The 23,696-nt window shown below is 46.5% G+C and overlaps 1 protein-coding gene across 7 annotated transcripts in view; it reads left to right on the top strand.

Annotated features, from left to right (window-relative positions):
- CUX2 (cut like homeobox 2) overlaps window positions 1-23,696 on the top strand; it is a 283,465-nt gene that overhangs the window by 166,759 nt on the left and 93,010 nt on the right. For 5 of the 7 annotated variants that reach the window (XM_045458911.1, XM_045458914.1, XM_045458912.1 and 2 more), the window contains exons 2-3: window positions 9,481-9,591; window positions 13,299-13,346. The exons of 1 other annotated variant lie outside the window; for it this stretch is intronic. In XM_045458911.1, the coding sequence (XP_045314867.1) occupies window positions 13,311-13,346 (36 nt within the window). In that variant the 5' untranslated portion in view covers window positions 9,481-9,591; window positions 13,299-13,310. The remainder of the gene's footprint in view (window positions 1-9,480; window positions 9,592-13,298; window positions 13,347-23,696) is intronic. One more of the 7 variants, XM_045458909.1, reaches the window with a different exon arrangement.

The following is a 23,696-nucleotide window of genomic DNA, read 5'->3' on the forward strand; positions in this document are numbered from 1 at the left end:
TGTGTCCTTCTGGAGCTGACATCGGAGGGGGGTGGGCATTGGAAACAGGCAATAAACAAATAGAGAAGTAAGTACATAAATGTGTCGATAACAAGTGGCATGGAAAAAAATAAGCAGAGAGAGGGACAGGTGAAGTAAGAAGAAGATGCTTGCCATTTTGAATAGTATAATGAGACAGGTGAGAAGGTGATATAAGAACCTAGACCAGAGGAGGCAAAGGAAAGAACCATGTGGGATTATGAAAAAAAATGGCATTGGGGGCAGAAGGAACAGCCAGTGCAAAGACCCTGTGGCAGGAATGTGTTTGATGTGTTGAAGAGCCAGCAAGGACCCCACGTGGCTGGAGTAGAGTGAACAAAGCAGAAATAGAAGGAAGTGAGACTGAGATGAATCACATGGAGCCATGATGTTATGGTGAGCACTTTGGTCTTGGCTCCGAATTGGTGGGAGCAATGGAAAAGTTTTGAGCAGAGGAGGGCCAGGATATGACTTAGATTTAACAGCATTCCTGTGGCTGCTGGATGGGGAAGGGACTGAGGATGACAGTATGGAGCCCAGTGAGAAGGCTTCTTTGGTCACCCAGGCAGGCAATGATAATGTCCAGGTCCAGGGTGACAGCAGTAGAGAAGATGAGAAATGGTTAGATCAAGCTGACAGGATTTGCTGATGAGAGCAACATCCCCACTCCAGCCTGGGCCTCATCCCGATACCAGGGCATGGAAAGTTGCCACTCCCTTGGCGCCTTAGGGCTGGCATTGGCTCCAGCCCAAGCAACACCCTAGGCTGCTGAGCACCCAACCCTTCCAGGCACTCCTTGCAGCCTAGACCCCCTGCCAACCACAAGCCTTTCATACTGCCTGCCCCACCAAGAAGGAGTGAGTGCCATGACTCCATTTAACAGTGGTAAACCTAGATGCATAGAGGCCAAGGGTCTGCCCAAGCTCACGGAGCCAGTAGGCTAGAATGTCTGAACTTGAACCCACTCTGCCTGCCAAATGTCACTTGTTGGCCTGACTCCAACTAAAAGCAAATTGCCACCTGGATTTTCTGGAAGCCAGAGCTGTGAGCACTGCTAGGAGGGCCTGATGGACTGCAGTCATAATTGTCTGTGCTGCCTATGTGACCCATCACTCCATGCGGGCAGGATCTGGGTCTGGCTTGTCCTAGGCAATGTTGTAGGTGTTTAAATAATAGTTGAGTGAATGAGTACAAAGGGATGGATGGATGGATGGATGGATGGATGGACGAACAGATGGATGGAGAGACTGATTAAGCCCAGCCAGACTTCTGGTCTTCAGGCCACTTGAGTCCTTATTGATGACAGACAGGTCAGAGAAAGTTTGCCCTCTCAGTATCTGGAGGAAAGAATCCAGAAAGACATAAGTTCAAGTCCCCATGACGCCACTTCCCAGCCATGTGACCTTGGATGAGAGGCTTTGTCTCTCTGCAGGTACTATGTGTAAAATGGCACCTTGCATCATAGACCATTCATTTGCTCTCCCAACAGATGTTTCTAGAGGATCCACTGTGTGCCAAGCACCATTGGGAGAATTAAATGAAATTTTGTGTGCCAATTAGCATTGACCTCATATATGTATAGTAAGCCGTCTGTTGGGCAGTTATTATATTATTGTTATCACTGCACTGGGAGTTTACTAAGAAGTGTTGGCAGCCTCACCCACACACCCAGGCCTCGAGGTTTGGCCACATTCTCCTTAATGGGCTCTTTGACCTGAATATGAACTGTCTATCACCCCCAGCCCAGCTGATGGAATGCAGTAAAGCTAGCTTGGCTGGGAACTGTTTCTCTTAGGCACCACCCCTTGCCCCAGCCTCGGATAATTGGCCCGATACATCTTGGCATCTGAAATTTACATACGGTGCAGGGAGTGATGGATGGCTCTGGTAACCGGGCTGTCTCTCAGCTGCGGCTCAGTTATCCATCTCGGCGGGCTGCAGAGCCATCCGTCTTGTCTCCTTGTTCGTGGCAGGCCGGCATGTACCCTCCATCCCAGGTCATCCCGCAGCGCCTCCCGGAGCTGGCCTCTGAGGCCCCTCTGAAGGCAACACTCCCACCATACCCCCACAGCATCCCCTGAAACCTTTGTGTTCAATCTGAGACTCTGATGGCCAAGCTCTAAATAACTCCATGGACCAGAGATGCAGAATGAGACATTTGGCGTGCACAAAGAGGGTCCCGCCTTGCTTCTGCCACAGAGGACTTCTCATACTTATATCTACTAACAGTCATTCATTCACAAATGTTTACTGAGTGCCTACTATGCACCTGGCACTAGGCTAGAACCCCTGGCTATGGCTGTGAACAACACAGGCACAGTCCCCACCCTAAGGGACTGACATTCCATTGGAGGGTGTGAACGCTGAAGATCCTAGACATTCTGCCAAGCACTTTACCCACTTGCAATCTGGTTCTCAAAGGATCTTTATAATAACCCTATCGGCACAAATTTTTGTCCCCATTTTACAGACACAGAAACTAAGTTTGAGTCATTTGTCCAAGGCCACATTGCTAGTGAAGTGTCAAAGCCAGATTTGGATGTAGGTCTGTGGTCTCTAAACCATGTCATTGTTTCCCAGATAGACCAGGCTCTTTCAGAGCTTCTGACATAGCATTGTTTCATTCACTCATTCATTTGACCAACAAACATTTCTAGAGTACCTACTATGTATCAGGAACTGTTCATGGAGTTTTCATTATCACAAATAAAATAAGTAAGTGAAATACAGTGTGTTTGATAGTGATACATTTTAAGGAGAATAAAACTAAAGACAGGAATAGGGAGACCAGTTAGGAGATTATTGCAACAATCCCATTCCCTCTGCCTGGGATGCTTAGCTTCTATCTGACACACTCATCCTTCTGGACCCAGGTCAAATGCTCCCATCTTGGTGACCTGTCCCCCAAGTTATAGGAAGTCACCTTGTCTCTGTGTTCCCATTGTACTTTATTCATACTTCTTATATTTTACTTAGGCACACAGTGTTGGAATTGACCTGTCTTCTCCACTGCACTGTGAACTCTTCAAGGACAGGGACTGTGTTGGTTGGTTACTGTATACCAGTACCTGGCACTGTACCTGCCACAGAATTGTGGCTAAGTAATTTGTTGGCTGAATAATTGGATGGGAGTGGATGGATGATTAATTAGATGGATTTTGGATGGATAAGTGGATAAATGGATAGGTGATTGGATGGATGTGGGATAAAGGGTTTCCATCTTAGGTAACACCTACTGGGTACTGGCAGCCCCTGCCCAAGTTGAGAACCATTAGAAGAGATAGATAAAACTCTACCTCTCCCTTACCCCATTAGTTTCCATACCCCCTCAGGCAATACAGGATATATAAGGGTTTCACTCATGTGAGCCTACATTGGAGGTAATGTCTCAACATGACGGTGTTTGTCCCCTTTTACCAGAATTATTTATGTCCTAGCTTGTTTACTTTGGTTTCTGAGCTCTTGTAGGATGCAGGCCATATCTGATTCATTGCTGCCCTCCCCTTATCCAATGCCTAGCACACTGGAGATCATGGATGGATGACGGACAGGGGAGTGGATGGATGAGGGTCCAACGTCTCTAATTGGATCTCCCTACAGTAAAGAGAAAGCAGAGTTCCATATGTGTTTTGAGGGTAGTTGGTGACTGTATTACAAGTCATAACCACTGCTCATCCTGGTTTTCCAGGCCTGGCCTAGAATCTCAACCATCACTTCAGCCATATATACTTATAAGAGATAATGTACATAAAGTACTTCATACGCTCCATAAATATTAAAATAAATATACTAATAGGAACTCATAAATGTTAGCTATGAGCTCTTGTTTTCTATAAGGACCTTCTGTGTAAGATTTCATTTTAAGACAGGTTCTAGGGCTTTAAAAAATAAAATCTGATAATGTTTTATCATATATTTTCTCACAGGGAAAATACCAGAAAAGATTAGAGAGGCACAGTGGAGATGCCTGGACTTGGAAGGGAAGGTCCATGAAGCCCTCCTGGAAGGGGGGACATTTAAGCTGAGACAAATTGATGAGTAAGATCAGCACAAAGAATGAGATCATCTGAGCAGAGGGAATGAAATCTGTGGGGCCGTAGAGTTGGGAAACCCTGGTGCATTTGGATTCCTGCAAGGAATTCAGTCTGGCTGGGAAGGAAAGGAGAGCAGAAGATGGGAGGGGCTGACAGGGACCCAGTGACACCTGAGGTCCTCACTTCCTTAATCCCTGATCCCCAACAATAACTGCATTCTTTTTAGAAGGTCTCTTTTCGGAGTTGGTTTTGGGGGGGCATGTCTGAGTGTGGGGTTGTCTTTGGAGCTGAGAAGAGTGTGCACATATGATGAGGGAACTGACATGCATATACACATGTGATCTCTTATGTGTTTCCCCTGTGAGAACATAGCATCTAGTCGGGAGCTGTGTATGTAGTTGACACTTTAGGATCAGGTGTTAAATTTCAAAACCAAGTATTCTTGTAAGATTCCCCTTCCCTCTTTCATGAAGAACATGGGTTAACTGAGAATGTTCAACCTGCCTCCCTGTAGATAACCACAGTTTTCCTTCCCTACCCCAGACCCACTACCCTTCTCCCTGAGGAAATGCAGCCTCTTATGCAGCTGTGTGACTTGGGCAGGTAGTCTAGGCTGTGTTTCAGTTTCCTCGTCTTTAAAATGGCAGAATCGGGGGCACGTGGATGGCTCAGTCGGTTAAGCATCTGACTCTTGATTTGGGCTCAGGTCATGATCTCGTGGTTTGCGAGTTCAAGCCCCATGTCGGGCTCTGCACTGACAGCGCAGAGCCTGCTTGAGATTCTCCCTCTCCCTCTTTCTCTGCCCCTCCCCTTCCTGCTTTCTGTCTCTCTCTCAAAATAAATAAATAAAGTTTTAAAAAAAAATTTAAATGGCAGAGTCAGATTCAATTGATTTTTGCTAAAGTGTGGTACATACACTTACTGATGGACATGAGATGATTGTAAGCAATAAGTAGACCTGACTTTAGAAGGATCAACTCATGTCAGGAGGAACAGTTATTCCTTCTCAGTGCTCTTCCATCCCTTCTCCTTCTAACAAGAAGAAAGTCAGCCTGGTGCTACACTCCTTTTAACACCTCTCTAATATTTGGTGGTCTCCTTTTATAACAAAGAAAAATAGCAATGCTTTATTTTCATTGTAGTTTATTTCAGTGGCTACCATCTGTTTATGACCTAGGATTCTCTAGTGATAAAAAATTTTCCTTTTCAAATGCACTTATTCAGGTTAAAAAGAAGGGGAGGAAGTCATCATGAAGGTCAAGAACAGGCAAATTTTATCTGTGATGCTAGGATCAGAATAATGGCCACCTTTAGGCTGTACTCAAAAAGAGGAGGTACCAGGGATCCTTCAAAGGTGCTAGGAACATGAACATTCTATATCTTGATCTGGGCAGTGGTTGCAAGGTGTAAAAATTCAGTCTTAAAATTGAACTTAAAGCTATACATACCTCAATCAAAAAGAAAGAAATAGTCAATTTGAAGATAAATATTAAATAAATAGTGTTTCATGTGGAATATCAATATGGCAAATGCATGCCAGAGGGGTATGTATGATTGAAGTTTGGACAGTGATGGACTGGACAACCTGGAAGTTTCCTTCTGGTTCATACATTCTGAGACTCTGAGTGCTTTGGAGGTCTAAGTCTCATGTTTGTCCAGCATACTGGAGTGCAGACCCTCTCAGAGCTAGGGGCACTCGCCAGGCAATGGACACAGTGGGCTGGTGGTTTCCATCTTCCCCAGAAGAGCCCTTCCTCCCCAACCCAGCTTCTTCCTGCTGTGCCTCGTCCTGGGTGCAGCTCAATCCCCACTTCCTTTTTCTCTGCACATTGGCCCGAGCCTCAGCTGCATCCATCATCTGCTTCAAGCTCATTAAAATTATTTCTTTTTAGTTGCAAATGGGCTGTTTATGATGATCATTATTTGAATGGTCTGCGCCGGGCTCCGGGCTGTCTGTCTGCTGCTGATGGCAGGTTAATCAGATGAGTCTCCTCCCGGCCTGGGCCTGGTCCAAAGTCTGGGGCTGTGTTAATCATGGCTCCCCTAGGGCTGGGGGCTGAGGGCCAGCGGGGGGAGAGGAACCGAGTTCTGCTTGATCATCAAAGGAGAGGCCCTGCTAGCTGTGTATGTGTGCAGTGGCTCAGACACTCGTTTCTAAAATTCACCTTTAGACCAATGCTGGCTTATGTTTACGGGAGTTTTTCCCGTCCCTTCAAAATAAATGTAGTGCTGTGAGCCTTTTTATTTTAGGTGTATTTATTTTAAAAGACTCTTGTTGATTCTGTTGTTGGCCCTCTTGCTTTGTTAATGTTCAAATATCCCATCTTTTAGGGTGAGAGGGGGTTGTTTTTAATGTTTTTCTTTGATGCAGTAAAACTTGGCCATACTCTGTTGGTCCTTTATTTATTTGTTTATTTATTTTTGGTGAGATTTTTATTGACCTGTGAAATCCAGAACTCTTAGAATCACTGATCTAGCAGGATGTTTTCTGAGCTCTCAGTTTATCTAAAAAAGCAGAATAGTATCAGCCAGTATGTCTTGAACACTTGGTACTGTGCTTGATGGTTTATACAACTATAGCATTTAAAACAAGCTCCCTGAATATCCCCCAGCCAGTGGGGAAGTGGAGCAGAAGCCCTATGAAGAGCCAGGCATTACAATTTTGCCTTTATTATCCACCAAGGGGATAATCCACACCTGAACTATTAGAATTGACTGTAATTTATTGCTTAGTCCCTGCTTGAATCACCTAGTAGACACATTAATGTGCTTGTTACATGAGATAATGTATGTAAGGAGCTTAGCATGGTGCCTGACACATGTAAGCACCCAATGAATGGTAATTATGATTATTATTTACTATTATTATTGTTATTGATGGTGTTGTTGTTAGTGAGCTTACCAAGGAAATGTGGCGAGAATTCAGGGTTGAACGATGAGCATGGAAGCAGGCAAAGTTGAGAAGAACATGGATATTGTTTGTTCTTCTAGGGCTCAACAGGACACCATGAGCTGGGCTTGCAGTAGGGCTGGGCCTGGGGGTTTGCCAATGTTTCTTGGCCTGGTCTTGCCTCTGCTGTGTCTGCAGTAGAGAGATTTACACCCACCAGCAGCCTAGGAGGTTGTGGTGAAGGGCCCCAGTGCAGCCACACAGCATAATTATCTGGTAGAACACGTCAAGTCATTGGACTTATCCTGCTGTGAAATTTCTTCTCAGAGCCTGGATTTCATGTTTTAACTGAGGAGTCCAAGTCCAGCACCAACCAGGTATATTGGTTGCTGTGGTGTGGTGTGGGGAGGGGCAGTGTCCCAGAGATTAGAACATAGTGTCAGATACATGATAATCCAAAATCAAGTGATGTCAACACAAGTCACAGCTCTGCTTGTCCTACAGCAATGTAAAAATCCCATATTTGTCTTCAAGACAGATGAGAAAACCTAAAGAAAACTGAGAGCATTCTGTCCACCTGGCTGTACCACTTGGTTGGATTTTATCTACATTTGATCAGTCCTTTTCCTACAAACACAGACTTCTCTCTGGTCACTCAATATTTTGATTGTGTTTGATTGTGTTTTCTTTATTGGAAACTATGATTATTTTAAAATAATGATAAATCAGAAGTCTCCCTTTTTTCTTCTGTCACTTTGGTAGACTGTCAGAAACTGTTTCTGTTTCTGTCTCTCCTAATAATACCTTCTTTCTCACCTGACTCAAAATTCCATGAAGTGTTTGTACTGGAAGCTCCAGTGCCTTTAAGTTGATGTACCTAGTGCTGTGGCATTGGATTGACTTCAGCACCTTGGAGAGCACCGCATTTCCGATTCCTTTGCCCCTCTATTTTAATCTCTGCTTTTATGCCTTGACCTTCTCTCTTCTAGTCCCATGGTTTTCCAACGAGGTTAGACATTTCTCCAGAAATAGAAATTCCCTTGCCAATTTCTCCCTAAGGCACCATAGGCAGAGACAGTTATGCTGGGCTTAGGGTAGGCTCTCCAGCCTCCAATGGGTATGAGGTTTATGGTGCTATGGTGAACTGCTATAGAGCAGATTTACCGACTCAGACATGATATAAGACAATTACCATGCATTTCGTCTCTTACAGGGAAAAGGATTTGCAGCGGGTTAATAGTACTTTTATTTCATTATCTAATGGTAAAAGTGTTTCATTGTGTGTGCAAGATGAATGCATATTAGCGATGACAAATGGGGTCTTTCAACACGGTGCTGGGCCTCATCATACATATGTTAGATTAAAGAGTTCACCCTAGAAATACACTCTTGCATCTGCGTGTGTGTTTTTAATAAATCTGATTGCAGAAATTTATTGCATCACCGGATTTAGGAAATTATGGGGCTTGATTGCTGCAAATATAATCGGGTGATATATACAGAAATGCTCCTCGAGTTATGGTCCAGAAAAAAAGCCCATCTCGGGATGGTGCAAGAAAGCAGCAGACCACATAAACAGCATTTCTTGAATTATGCAAATGAAATCCATGACAACTCATGGTGAATTGTACTCCCCTTGTGAAACTGCCACCGTTAAAGTGAAGAAAGCGGAGAGAGGGGTGATCAAATATACATGTACGACCAGCAGATATTGTCTGTGATGTGTGTAAACTGGGGTGGCCCCTCCTTCCATCCCTCACTCTCTTTTTTTTTCCTGAATGGTACATCCTGTAAAAACCTGGTCTGGCTCCTTCATTGCACATAAGCAGCCAAGGCACCTTCCAATCCATTTCTTCTGAATCCAGGAGTCTTCGGTGAAATATTTCTTATACTTGAAGTGAACCTTAAATGATTTACTGCAGGATACACAAAAGGTCAGCTTGCTTCTTATTGGCACCTTCATTTTTCCAAAATCTACTGAAATTAAAAAGCCATCTATATCTTAAAAGGCGTATTTATGAACCCTTAAGTGTAAGTAAGTCATAGTTGGAACAGTTCCCACCTCTGATATATGAAAGCTGTCGACAGCACTTTCTTACACTATAATATGCCCATACAATATGCCGCACTTTACTATTTTGACATGGTTTGGAGATGTTTTCTACAGTTACTGACAAGCTTATGCCATCACTCCTTTGGAAATTTAAGAGGTGGGGCAGGGGGGTTGGGGAGAGGTATAAAAAAAATAGCTCCACCCAACTTTATGGGAGATTATTGATCTTCCGATGAGCAAAAAAAAAGCTGTCCTGGATTTTTTTCAGTTACATCCCCAGTTTTGTAAATTATTCATTTGTGCCAGGAGTCAATATCCTGTCTTTTCTCAGCTTTGTAAATTAAGAAAACTTGTTCAGAATGCTGTTTTGTATGATGATTAAAAAGGAAGAGGAGGGGGAAAAATCTTTTTCTTTTCTCTCTCTCTGTCTCTCTGTCTCTCTGTCTCTCTCTCTCTCTCTCTTTTTTTTTTTTTTATTGTTTCAGAAGGAGCTTAATTCCGTCGCTTCCGAGCTGTCTGCACGGCAGGAGGAGAGTGAACATTCTCATAAACATTTAATTGAACTCCGCCGGGAATTTAAGAAAAATGTACCTGAGGTACAGTATATTTGCCGTTATAGAATTAACTCAGTAGGAATGCAGAGTTTTCCCTGTTCAAACTATATTTTGGAAACTGTAGACATAAGTGACTAACAAGAAAAGAAGCTAATTAGCCACAAAGAAAAAATTACAGCCCCCAACCTTTGGGTGTTTCTTGCTCTAGTGGTGCTCAGCAGTGCTGTCTAAAGTGAGGGCACGTTGCTTCTCCATTGAAGTTACTCTTTCTGAGGTTCTCTAAAACATCCATTCCTCCCCCCCACCCCACCCACATTCATATCTAGTCAAACACCTGGCCTTGACAGCAAAGACAGTGTCTCTAGGGTTCTTGATTTTATTTTACTTTTCCATTGGTGTCTGGGAGAGGACAGCTATAGGCTTCCCTACCCTCTCTGGGCCTTCCCTCAATCTCCTCTGAAACTGCCTCCCACTGACATAAACAGGCCTCATTCTTCCCCTTCACCTCTTGCCTTGTAGCTCCACCCATCTGCTCTGCCTTTTCCAGCTGACTTGAAGTGGTCCAGATAATGACAAGTCCCCTCCCCCCACCCCCCATACCATAAGGCCCCCCCAAGGGAAGAGACTAGAATGGACTTGTTTTTGTTCTTTACAGGGGTGAATGTGTTAATTCTTTTACTTTCTCTATCAGGCCCCCTGTTGCTGCTCACATTTAAAAAAAAAAAAAAGATGGAATAAACACGATAGGAAAAATAAAGCCTTCTGATTGCGTATAATGTCATCAAGGATGTGACACATCAGAGCCACTATGGGAAACAGAGACCTGACTGCCCCCAAAGCCAGTTGTGCTTCTCTGTGTCCTCAGAGATTAATAGTTGACCTCTATGTCCTAACCTACTCAAGTGGCCTGGATCTTGGAGGAGGGTTGGGCAGCAGCTGGCAATTCTGGAAGTATCAGACCTGGAAATATTGATCCCAGTCTGCCTGTTAGAATCACCCAGGAGTTCTTTTGCCACCTTGCTAATGGAGGAGGGGGCCATGGAGAGATGGAGAAGAGGCAGGCCTACCCAGGAATCGGGCTACATGAGCACAGAGGGTTCAGGTCTTCTAGCTGTGAAATCTTCCTCACACAAGTCATAAGTATGTTCGGTCCTTCAAAGCAAGAAGAAGAAGTAGGCTGCAGCTAGAATCTGCCCATGGAGCGATTAGGGAAGGAATCTTAGGTTTGAGAGCTGAGGGAGGGTGCTCCAGGAGAAGGGGCAGCAATCTCAGATCCGAGTGTCTCCCATGTTGCGGCTTCAGAAGGCCAAGTCAAGTCCTTGGTTTGACTCCTGGAGCTAAGAAGGCATAGGTAATGCTGAGCATCCTTTGTTTCCCTCTAAGAACAGATAGTGGCTTATTATTTAAACTGATTTTCTGCCTAGAAAGAGGATACCAGAAGCTTCACCTCTGACTCTCCATTTTATGGGAAGCAGAGATGAAATGGCCCTAGATCTTCCCAGCCCTACATGCTTTCTCTCCGGTCAGCACAAACCCTCCATCTCATCCTCCTCCCTGGGGGCCACATGGGAGCCCCCCGGGTGATGAGGGAAATCCAGGCCAGGTTTTAAGCCTCGGAGTTCAGCTTACATAATTTCAATACTGCATAATTATGCAATTATGTAATTAGAAGGAATAAGTTTCCATTCCTATTATAGTCGCGCCTCTGAAAATTCTCATTTTTGGAACTAGTCTCTCCTGATGGGGAGAGTCATGCCAAGGCTTTATTTAAGAACATCATCTGGCTGGTGCCCAACTCACCTCCTGCTGGTGCCTATGCTCAGCTTCCCCCCCTAAGGGTGAAGCATACAGGACAAGGAGCTTCTAGAAATGGTCAGCATTGGCCCAAGGTTGGCCCTCAGATTTGAATCCCTTAAACTCTCTCAAGTGTGCCGACAGCTGGTTTGGGTTGTCTGTTGACCTGCATTCAGATGATAGCTGAGCCACTCGCGCACTGTGAGACTTGAGCAAGCCAGCCCCTCTCAGCACCTTGGTCTCCCCTTCTGGAAATTCAGGGGACTGGAGAGATGGTTTCTGAGGCCCCTTCCAGCACTAATGTTTCCTGAACCTGGACCAGAGGTTTCCTACTGGTATGTTTTATTTGGTCTGTAAGCTCAAGTTTTACAGTAAGTTTACCAACGTTTAACATCTCAGAAGATTTCACCCAAAACCTCAAATTTCCAGTACCTTTTGAGATTCTTTGGTAGATCTGGTCACACAGAGGCTCATGCCCACATGGCAGTCACCAGCTGGAGCTGAGCAACTGCCGCCCCCATCACAATCAGTGCTTGAGTTCTCCCAAGATTTGCCACGGGACCTCCCAGCCTGCCTCCCTCATGTCCACTTCCCCCTGGCCTCTGTGGACATTTGAGTTCACAACGTGGGACCTAGGTTTTTGTGCACTTCCTTTTCCATGGCTCAGCCCATGCACCCCATAGTTCCTTGTGATCAAATCCGCTAGATAGATTCACATGAACTCCTGTGTGCTTCCTGAAGATCCCCAGCATGCCATCACTATATCACTGGCTCTGAGGAGCCCTGGGAAACACCCGATCAGTGAGGAGGGGTACCCAGGACCCAGAAGAGAGATAATTTCCAGGGATAGTAGCACAACCTTATTTCGTAATTAAGGGATTTATTCTTCACCTAAACTTAAGTATCTTGTGCCCACGTCTTCCTTTCCACTTCTCCCCACTGCACCTCTCTCCCCCACACTCTTGAGCCCTTCACATCTCCTCCTTCCATGGGAGTTTCTTGTGGGCCATGGCTGACAGCAGTCATGGAATCACCAGTGGGTCTCAGAGGAAACTGAAGCATTTAGGGTTGGAATCTTGCAACACTAGGTTCTAAAAGGCCTCCCTCTTGTGTGCTGGGGAGAACTCACAGGAGCCAAGCAGGGAAGCCCTTGGGGCTGGGAACCTCAAGGTCGTTTGTGAAAGACAGGAAATTGGGGTCCAGAAGTAGGATGCTCCCTTCTGAAGATAGCCCACTGCCATAAAGTTTATTAAACATTCACAGAGCCCTTCCTCTGATCCGGGCACCATGGAGGTGCCCCTGCCAAGTTACCAAAAGCTGCACATTCTGGTGAGGAAGCAGAGACAAGTACAGAAGTTATGTTGCTAAAATGCAAAGTGAAGTGTTTGCCGGAGAGGGGCAGTTGGGTGAGGGGAAGCAGAGATGGCCACCTGGAAGAGACAGCCCTGAGCAAATGCTTCAAGGACAGAGGTTTTTATGAAGAGACTTCAGTGACATGGTGCTGGGTGTGGAGAGTTGAGGCCACCTCTCCATCCCCCCCGCCAATCCCCCACTCCAAAGAGTGTCACATGATGCACCACCAATCCCCATGAGTACTTGCATAAAAGAGTATTCCACGATCAGATCTATTTGGGAAATGCTATTTCCTTCCCCCTCTTCCAGAAATGCACAAGGTGCATTATACTAAAGGTTCCAAAAAGTCTTGCAGGGAAGAAACTTGATGTTGGACTTTCTTTCCCAGTCTGATTTGGCTTGGCACCATGTGTGTGTGTATGTGTGAGTGTATCTGTGTGTAGGTGTATATATGAGAAACCCTTATGAAATCCCACAGATGCACATCCCAAGGGACACATTTGGGAAATGCTGACCTAGGGGACAACAGTGCACTGCAAGCAGGGGCCATGGGGGTATCCCACCTGGCACTGTAGTGAACTCTTCGCTGATCTCTTTTTCAGGAAATCAGAGAGATGGTGGCTCCTGTATTAAAAAGCTTCCAAGCTGAGGTAAGACCCAAGGCCAATGGCATGTCACAAAAACATTCCCTGGTTCCCTCTCCTGTCCCACCTGGAATTGCCAGAGGAGGCCAGCAGCCTCTGGAAGCTTGAGAGAAACCTGCCTACCCCCATTGCAAACTCTGCCCCATTCTCTCTGGATCAGCCAATGGTGACATAGTAAGAATGGGTTCTCCATTCTGTTTGATGGGATTCCAGTGTCTGATCCCAAGAAATCTCCCTCTTCCTAGACTTTGTCCAGCCTTACACCAGCTCTGCTATACATAGTATCTGTGACCTTGAATGAACCACCTCACTTTCCAGGCTTGGTTTCCCATTTTTTAAATCAAGAGGTTTGTCTTCAGTGACCTTTGCTGTCCCCGGGCATTCTGCTCTGCTTTGATTCTCTAAGGCAGTCTTACAGATAAGTCCAAACAGTTACCAGCCCACCCTGAAATCCTCTCTACTGACCCACCATCTGAGTATAAAATCAACACTGTTCATGGTCTTTCCTGACAACCCATCGGACCCTGTTCCTTTGGCAGCAGCTGAGCTGTCTTCAGCCAGTTGTTTCTCTTGCCTTCCTGGAGCCCTGTGATGAGGCCAAACCTCCTCCATTTCTCCTCTTGACTTGACTTTGTGACCAGGATTCTGAGAACGTCCACTTGTCCTGCTGGCAAGGGAGGCGGGCTAGGAAGAGAATGGAATTACACTGAGGCAGGGTAGTGGAAAGGGAAGCTGTTTGTCAAATGTTCCATCTTTAGGGGGCTCTTCTTAGTCTTCCCTGGATTTAGGCAGGACGTTGGAAGGGCTGGCCCTTCTCAGAACTCTCCGATGGTGATGCATTTTAAGTCTGTCATCCGCCAAGCGCCACATTACTTTAAATCTGTCTCTTTGGAACCGCGTAAGCGCATAAGGCAATATTAAAGTAAACAATAACTGGATTTACACAAATGTCGCTGATTTCCATATTTTTCATCCCTTCATTTTATTACTGAGTTGACTGATGTGCTTATTTATTTATAGGGCCATCCAGTATTGATTCATTTGGTTGTGAGGTGCCTGAGCTGAAGGGGGAAAAACAAACCAGAAAGAAGACCAATAATGTTGGGAATTTGTTGTCATGGCTTTGTGTTTTTTTAAAAAAAGAGGTTCCCATCTGCCAAGCCCTGGTCCCATGAGGCATGCTCAGCACACAAGACCTCTCAGGCAGCTGATTTCTCTGCCCAGCCTGAAGACAGGCACTGAGCAGCTCTTTTTCAGCTGTTCCCTTGCTTGGGCTGTGGGCGGAGCTTCTCTTAGCCACTTAGAGCCTCAGTTTCCCTATCTGTTCATGGGAATAAAGACACTCCAGACGTTTTTGTGTTGTTTTATGGACTAACTGAGATATATTGCAGGGAAGGGTTTTAATGTAATGCCTGGCACATTGAAAGCTACTGGGCGATAAAGAGCAGACTCTGGAGCCAACCTGGGTTTGAACCCTGCCTCTGCCAGTTCCTCACTGTTTGACCTTATGCAGGTTACTTAACCTCTCGGTGCTTTTGTTTCCTTATCTGTAAAACTGGGTAATAATTGTACCTCCTTCATAGGGTTGTGATTGAGGAAGAGCAGAGTTAATGCCCACGGAGTGCTTAGAACATTGCCTCATGTTGGTAGTCCTGGTTATTTTATTATTCCTGTTATCAGTCACCTCCAGTACAGGTTTATTTGGCCTCTGCTATGCATGGGCTGGAATCTGCCTCTTTCCTAAGTGGGTGTTCAAGGCTTTTTTCCAGAAGAAGGGGGCTTTCTGTCCCTGTAGGAAGCAGGTGTGACTTACATCATTTTTTCCATAGGAGAAAGAGTTCAGTGTTTCCTTTGGGTGATGATCCAGAAAACAATCAGTGCAGTATGGCAGAAAGCATGTACAAATCAGACTGAGGCAGGCCTAGCTTCAATCTCAGCACTGCTGCTTACCTAGCTGTGTGGCTAGGGAGAGGTTCCTTAACCTCTCTGAGCTGCAGCTTTCCTCCTCTGGCAAATGGAAGTTAATAGTAAAGATTCAAAGAACTAAGGGTGGAGGCAGTTGACACAGCGCCTGGTACACTGTTGGTACTCAGTAACTTACAGAGGGAGAGAAGGTTTTAGTTGGTCCAAAAGGGAAGACAAAGCTGAATTCTCATTTCCAAATTCATGTGGCATGTTGAATTCACACTGTTTTAATAGCTGAGGATCTCCAAATAACTTCGTTAATTTTCTTAAGAGGGCTTTCCATCGTCCCTTTAATGTACCAAAAAGACTACATTTATCTGGAGTTTTATTCTTGAAACCCCTGCTTTCCTCATGATCTATTGACTAATCCATTGCAGCCGCCATGTCCCTCCTTACGCCTCCGGGGAGAAACGCCGCCAAAGAAAGGTGTTAATAAAAAGCATCTTCGTCTTCGTCCAGAACAAACTGCTCATGCACAAGCCGTTCATAATCCAAATTTGATTTTCATTTTAATTTTTTTAATGAGGGTTCATCCTTTATGCCACTTCCCTCTCCCGATCCACCAGGCTCCAGGCTCAGAGCGGAGAATTCCCAAGAGGGCATTAATCACCTCCCAGGAATATTCCCTGAGGCAAACACCATCTCAAGTCACATAAAGTAGCCCATAAAACGCCGGGGCTGAATATTCCTTCTTTCCCAGTGTGGGCCTCTTGTTGAAATATAACATGTTCAAGTTCATTCTTTAATTTCATTTCACCAGCCCTGGTATATACTGAATCTGGGCATCCTTTTTATCTTTTTATTCTGTATATGTGTGGGCTTTTTTTTTCTTTTTTCTTTTTCTTTTTCTTTTGTGTGTGTGTGTGTGTGTGTGTGTGTGTGTGTGTGCATGTGTATGCGTGTGCTGGTGGGAGGGGTGCAGAGAGGAAGTGAATTTGCCCTGCTGTGAATCAAGGAAGCTTTTTCTCTCTGCCTTGATTGCTTAAAGGACAGTCTTGATTCCCCCTGCTCAGGGAAACAAAGACAGCCAGAGAAGGTGGCTTAATGGAGACAGCTTGAAATGGCCAAAGTTTGAATATCCTTGCGCTCAGAGAAAAGAGCAAGACGAAAGCCCCGCTAATTACAAAAGTTGCTTTATGAAAGATAATTCAAAGCAATAATTTAGCAAACATAATCAAGTCGCACAGATGGGGTTGTTGATGGATGGATTGCAACATGCAATTAGCAGCTCTCGCAGTTACATATCATTAACCCTCCGAGCACAAAAATTATTTTCTCATTATTAGTTGAAAAGGTAAAATTAAGCTGACTAGACAGTAAAGGAACAAACTACAATTAATTACCTTCATTTATTACAGTCATTATTTTAAACTTATTTTTACTTGGAGAGAGACATGAAAACATCTAAATTAAAAGTTTTGTTATGCTAAACCAGAGGTGAAACTTTTCTAAGGAGTGTGTGTACTGGCCCAGCCAGGAAGATGGCAGGGCCACTGTGAGATTTTTTTCTCTCTGCTTCCTTCTTCTTCCACCAGGAAGGACATGTAGCCTGAATGATGGAAAACCCTTTGGTTGAGTTGGTACAGACACATTAACCTGGGCCTGATGGAAACACTTCAGTTTGGGAACCACGGGGGCTGATGCAGAGCCTCTCTCTAATCTCCAGGGGAGACAGGAGAGCATGGCCATCAGACGTCCAGGGTCTGAGTTCCACCTGAACACTGGCAAACTTATGTGACTTTGGCCAAGTGACTTCATGTCTCCGAGCCACTGTTTCCTCCACTGTGACAGCTCATAGGATTGCATGAGGTTCAGTGAAATCCTCTGTCAGGTGGCTGGCGAGTCTGATTCTCATTGTGGTGGGTGTGTTTGGTGGCATGGGGCCAAGATATTCTCTCTCTGTTCTGTCAAGGTCTAAGGGAGCTTGTGTGGCATGACCCCCTTCTAGGAGCTTAGAAACGAGACCAAGGTGCCACTTGTGAGAGACATATTCATCATCTGTTGAGTCCATGCAATCATGTGTTCACTCAACAAACCTTTACTGAAGCCCTACTGCATTCCAGGTGGTATTCTAGATGCTGGGCCTAGTGAGGGTCACGACCTCGCAGTTAACTAGACACCTGTTGATGTGGGGGAGGGCAAGTATTTGTGCAAGCCCCAGAAGGGCCTCCTTTCTGCTTGGAGCCTTGCAGGTCCACTTAACAGATACTTGTGAAGCACCTACTATGTGCCAGGCTCCAAGTGAAAGCTGTGGAAGGCCCAAAGATGGTGAGACACCATCTATGCCCTCAAGGAATGTCACTAGGAGTTCGGTCCCTATGATTGAAATAATGTCCAGGAGTCATGTCAAGAGCTCACGGGAGGCCTCTTAGTTTCCTCTTAGAACTTCTGCTTCTTTTCTGAGCTTCACGTTCACACTCATCCCCTTCATAACTACAATGTGTCTGGCATTACCCCTCAAGAAGTGGAGCCTGTGTCTTCCATTCTTTGAGTCTGGGTCTGTGTCCACTTCAGTCACTAGAATGTGGTGGAGGTGACCCTCTTCCAGTACCAGCTGGAGGTCTTCGCTGGACTGGTGATTCTGCCTCCTGCTGCTTGCAGCCCAACCTTCATGAAGGAGTGTGACTTGCCCGAGACCACTCTGCTGTGAGAAGCCCACCCTGTACAGAGGGGGCCTGGGGGATGATGCTCCACGTGGATGAGAGGGGCTAGGAGCACTAAGGTACCAGGCATGAGTCAGGGAGCCACGCTGGCCGTCCAGCCCAGTGGAGCCATCAGGCCAGTGCGGCTGAGCTGCCATCTGGCTGTGGACTGCCTGAGAAATAACAAGAGAACTGCCCAGCTGAGCCCCATCAGCCCACAGAGCCATGAGAGACAATAAGAAGTCATTGTTTTGAGCCACACCATTTTGGGGCAGCTGGTTACACAGCAACAGATCACCAGAACAGCCAGGATCTACAGACTGCCAGTTCTTTCCCTCTTTCCCCTGATCCTCAGCTCCCTTCTCCCTCTCTCCTCTCCCCTCCTTCTCTCTTCACCTTCTCCCTTTTCTCCTCCACCTCAGCTCCCTTCTCTCAGCCTTTTGTCAGATTTCCGCCCTCTCCAGACGTCTTCCCCCAGCACCAAGTTCTTAGGCCTTCATCCCTTCCGAGTGCGGCCATCTCCCCTCACTCCAGAGGGAGAGTGCTGGGTGCTCCTGGAGCAGAAGCCAGGGCACACAGAAGGCACACCGCCTGCTCAGCTTCGGCCTGGCATTGCCCTGCAGATGCCCAGGGGGGAGTGTCAACAGTTTGGATGATTTTGTCTCTTCTCCTTGTGTTTCTTCTGGTGGGATTGGGGCACAACTCTGAGACAAACCCCAATGGCTAAAGGTCAGAGCAGATGGAAGGTCTGTTTGCAGAGGAGCAGAAAGGTAGTGGTGAAACAGGGATTTGCAAGGAAGCAAAAGGTGGAGTCTCACTGCCTCCCCTGTAGGCCATTTAGGTGGCAAAGCAAAGCCCGGTGCCCCCCAGCTTGACAGCTCCACCTCGGTGAGTGTTTGTTGGCTGAGTTGATGACTCAACCAGTCAGCCAACCAACCAACAAATGGATATGTTTAACTCTAGTCCAGTTAGATGTCCTCCACTGTGCCATCTGTCAAATGGGATGGGGACACTTTTCCCCCTGGTTCACATGGGTTTCTGGGGTGCCACCATGGTTGGAGATACAAGATATAACCTGCTGTAGTTCGAAGCCTTACAGACCCTTCCCTGCAGACTTCACCCAGCCAAAGGTGCCCAACACTCTCTACCCTGAGTGCCTCTCACTTTCATGATGGGCAGAGAGCTGGGAATTCTCTTCTTTTGACCACATCCACCTACCAGGATCTTGTGATTGATCAGACCTAGGCCAGGATGCCCACAGTGTCCCTTCCTGATCTGGGTATCACTAAGCCTCATTGCCCACTGTTGTCAGTAAGCAGCCAGGCTTGGCACCGAAGGTGGGCCTTGCCTTTGTTAGAGAAGCCTCCCGAGGTGACTTTTATTGCATGCTACTATATACTGCATACTTTCTAATGGTTATATCATGTGTTTTTCATAAGATTTCTAATCAGGGAGAGGTTCTGTGATTAGTCCCTTTTACAGATGAGGAAACTGAGGCACAGAGAGGAGAGGACCAGCATTTCATCTAGAGCCCAAGTCTGTACCTGAGGCAGGGAAAGAAGCTAGGGGGCATGGATTCAGGCCCAGGAAGGTGGTGTGGGATCAGAAAAGTCCTTAGGGCAGAAACCCAAGGCCAGTGGGCCCCAGCATTATCTGGCCCCTGCCTGCCGCTCACCTCGAGCAGCAGGCAGCCTAACTTGTTCCTAGCTCAGAGTGTTTGTACTTGCTATTCCCTCTGCCTGGAATGCTCTCCCTGGACCATCTTTTTGCCCGATTCACTCCTTTCAAGTGTCAGATCCTCGGGGAATAAGGAAGCCCTCCCTGACCAACCCTGCACCCTGGTCTGTCTTGGACACCGCTCCTCCCACCCCTGCCACCTTTCACAGCACAGCCCTTGTACTTGTCCACCATGACACTTAGCGTAAGTCATCTTTACAGGCGCCAGATCATTCAAGGCCTTGGGGCTACTTTAAGGGCTTTGGCTGTGACTCTGAATTAGGTGAGAGCCATAGGAGACTTTATAGTAGAGGGGGGACCAGGTCTGACTCAGGTTTCAGTAGGATCCCTCCAACTGCTAATCAGATGGCATGGAGGCACGGTGACTGAGAGGAGGGGGCTGTACCCCTCTTACACCACCTCCATCCAGTGCCCAGAGCCTGAGGTCATCATTGGCTTTGACATTGTCTGTTCCAGCCCTGAACACTGGGGATCATTTTTCCCTCCCAGGCAGTCATGGGCAAGGAAGGGAGTCCTAACCCAGGACAAGATTCTGAACAGGTCAATCTGTGTTCCTGCAGGCAAGCTGCCTGAGAAAGACATGGAGGGGGACCTCACAGTTCAGATCACCTGAGACAGACATGTGTCTTCCTACCTAGGCCACAACCCCCCAGCCCTACGTGCCATGTCCTAATTTGGTCCCTGTGCTCCCCTTTGTTGTGCACGTGCCTACAGGACTCCTGCCATTCCCTTTGAGCTGAAGTTTAATTTCAGGGCCTTTTTTTTTTTTCCTTTTTGCCTTTTTACATTATTTGCTCGTCCAGCTATTTTTGATGTCTTAACTCTCTTGCTCCCCAAACCACCCTTTCTCAGTGGCTCCCAGCACTGTCATGACCATCCTTTGTAAGTGAGGCCTCCTTAGGGCGACACCTGACATTAGACACATGTAGTCCTGACCAGCCAGTAAGACCAGGAAGAAATTGCCTTGCTGACCAGAAGGACCCACGGGAAAGACAAGCACTGAGGGCAAGCATAGGTTCTAGAGCCAGGTTGGCGCTGGCTTGCATCCTAGCTCTCTGCTTCCTGGCTGTGTGACCCTGGGCAAGTCACTAAATCTCTCTGGGCCTTGGTTTTCTTGTTTTCTAAGTGGAGATAATAATAGTACCCACCTCATAGGGTGCATGTGAGGATTAATTGAGTCAATACATGAAAAACCCCAGGAGCAAAGCCCAGCATATGTAGTGAGTGCTCCTTGAACTTAAGTTGGCATTTCAAGTGGACGAGTTGAGACTTGTCTCATCACATTTATTCCTCCCACAAGCCTCATGAGTAGGCTTCTGGTCTCACCCATTTCTCGGGTGAGGTAACTGAGACTCAGCAGCCAGCATGTGGTGGTGAATAGCTCAGTCTGGATTTTTAGCCAGCAAAGTTTTTTGAGCCTTTAGTAAAGCCTCTCACGTTTCACTGCCTCTCAGCGACACAGTGAGAGAGGTGCTGCTGGTATCGTCCCCTTTTACAGGTGAGAAATTGGGGCTCAGAGAGGCTGGCCGCTGGTCTAAGCTCACACAGCTCTTCACCAACAGAGCAGAGTCTGGAAGATGGAAACCTCAGTTTGGAGGGCTAAACAGAGGCATGGCGGTACAGGAAACACCGAGGATGTGGACTCTAGATTGAGGGCCAGAATTGGACACTTGCAGGTGGTTAGGGCTGGGGAGGACCTCATCACTCAGCCGGATGCATGCCTTTCAGATGTGACTTTGCTGAGCTTTTTCAGACAGAATCCACCAGGGAAGCCCAGCCCATAAAGAGAGCTGGGATTCAAACCCAGGTCTGCACACTCAGCCCAGAACTTGGCATATAGAAGTGGCTCTGTAAACAGGGTGTTGCTCGCAAGATGCAATGAGAGGGACTTCTGTCCCTCCCACTGCCCCCAGCTTGCACATGTACACACACTCTCCCTACTCCCTCCTCTTTGATGATTTAATAACTTTGATGGCACAAGTCTCCTTGGCTTCCATAATGAGTCTTGCCCCTTTGGTTTTACCCTGACCAGCTTGGGGTAAAACTTAGAATGAGCTGAACATCCTTCTGAATTTAATGTTAAGAACCCACCAAAGCATCATTGAGCCTGTCACGCTGCATTACAACCAAATTAAGAACCAGCAGCGATCCTCTTTCATTCGGTATCATATGCCTTATAAAGTAAATTATTAATGCTTTTTTCCCCCCAGTTAAGCAGTTATTTGCAGTTGTTCCGGGTATTTCTCATTAGAAATAACATCATCTAAAGAACGATATTGATTGATTTTTTTTAATCTTGGAATCATGGACGTGAACCACATATTTATATGACATTCCCTTTAACTAGAATTCTCATGCTTTATTTTTATATTATTGATCTTTTTGACACGAATTGCTTTTTGGCCTTGTGTGAACGTTGTAAGCTTTCCGCCTGCAGAGGAATGGGTCGGCGTCTGGGCCAGGCTGGGAAGAGTGATCACTCCAGCGGTGTGGCGGTAACATTCCCGCACATTTAACAACAATTAGTCTATGCTGACGCCATGGTAGGCTTTCGTGTATGAAAATTTACAAGCCTTTTAATGGACTGCATTATGGAAGGCCATGCGGGGCCAGTCGGCGGGGAGGTGAGGCCGCCAGGCGCGCATCCATCTCGTGGCGCTGTCAGCCAAGTGTCTGTTAGCGCTCATGTCTGCCTGGGGGTGGCAGGGAGCAAAGCAGAAGCTACCGCAGCCGCTAGCCCACAACACCAGCAGTCACTCCTGCATCCATCCAGTAGATCTTTGTTGAGCACCTACTATGTGCCAGGCATGGATGGTGCAAGATGCCGGGGCTGAGGTGGTGAGCATTCTTATTCACTCATGTTCAGAATACAGTTGAGTACCTGCTGTCTGCCAGGAACAATGCTAAGCACGCACAGTGAGAGGGTGAGCACAAATTACTTATTTATCAGGCGCTCTTGGTGGAGTGGAAATGACATAAGCCTAGATTTGCACCTGGGTTCAAATCCCAGCTCTGTCCTTTGGCGCGGTTTTTAGTTTCCCTGACTGTAAAATAGGGATGGTAACAGTCCCCACCCCCAGGGAGGCTGGGAGGATCCATGCAGATAAAGAACTTGATGTGGGGTAAACCTCCCAGAGGCGGGACTGTAGAATCATGATCATTTAGTGTTGTTGCCCTTTACTCTCCAGCCAGCAGTCCCTAGAACACCTATGCACACCCCTGCTTCCCTTTTCAGTTCCACTGAGACCTTCACTCTACAGCGACACTTATTTGGCACTTGTTGTGTACCAGGGTGGGTGCCAGGCTCTAGAGATATGGCAGTGAGCACCCCAGGTTCTGTTCCTCATGACACTCACGGCCTAGGGGGAGAGACAGACAGATGGACACACACCCCTTGGTGCCGCTGACAGTCACGGCTGTGATTGAGTTTCACATGACCAGGATGTGGAATGGGAGAGATTAAACTAGCCCACTCATTCCCTCATTCAAAAACTATTTCCTGAGCGTCTGCTATGTGCAGACCCTGTTCGGGGCCCTCGGGACACTACAGGTTACAAGAGAGACAGGGCCTGTGTCCCTGGGGAACTCAGAGTACATTGGGGCACAAGGTACATTTGCATCGTACACATAAATTACTTGAAAGGCAACATTGTGCAGTGGTTAAGAGCACAGTTCTGGAGCCAGACAGCCTGGGTTCAAACCTCTGCTCTGTGGCTTGCTAATTGTAGGACCTGGGGCAAGTTATTTTTCTCTCTGTGCACCTTGATTCCTTCATCTGTAAATGGGACTCTTTATAGTCCCTATCTTACAAGGTAAGTGTGAGGATCAATTGAAGTTATAGATGGAAAGGTTTAAAATAATGGTGCAAAGAAAGTGGAGATGGGTATCAGAGGCTAAGCCCTGACCGTGGTTGGCGACGAGTCTGATTCTGATTCTAAAATCATCCAGCAGTGTATTAACTAACTACAGACATGCTGAATGCTGCCAAGGCAAAATGCAGTTGCACCCAAAA

Source organism: Leopardus geoffroyi, chromosome D3 (genome assembly GCF_018350155.1).
Source record: "Leopardus geoffroyi isolate Oge1 chromosome D3, O.geoffroyi_Oge1_pat1.0, whole genome shotgun sequence".
Lineage (NCBI taxonomy): Eukaryota > Metazoa > Chordata > Mammalia > Carnivora > Felidae > Leopardus > Leopardus geoffroyi.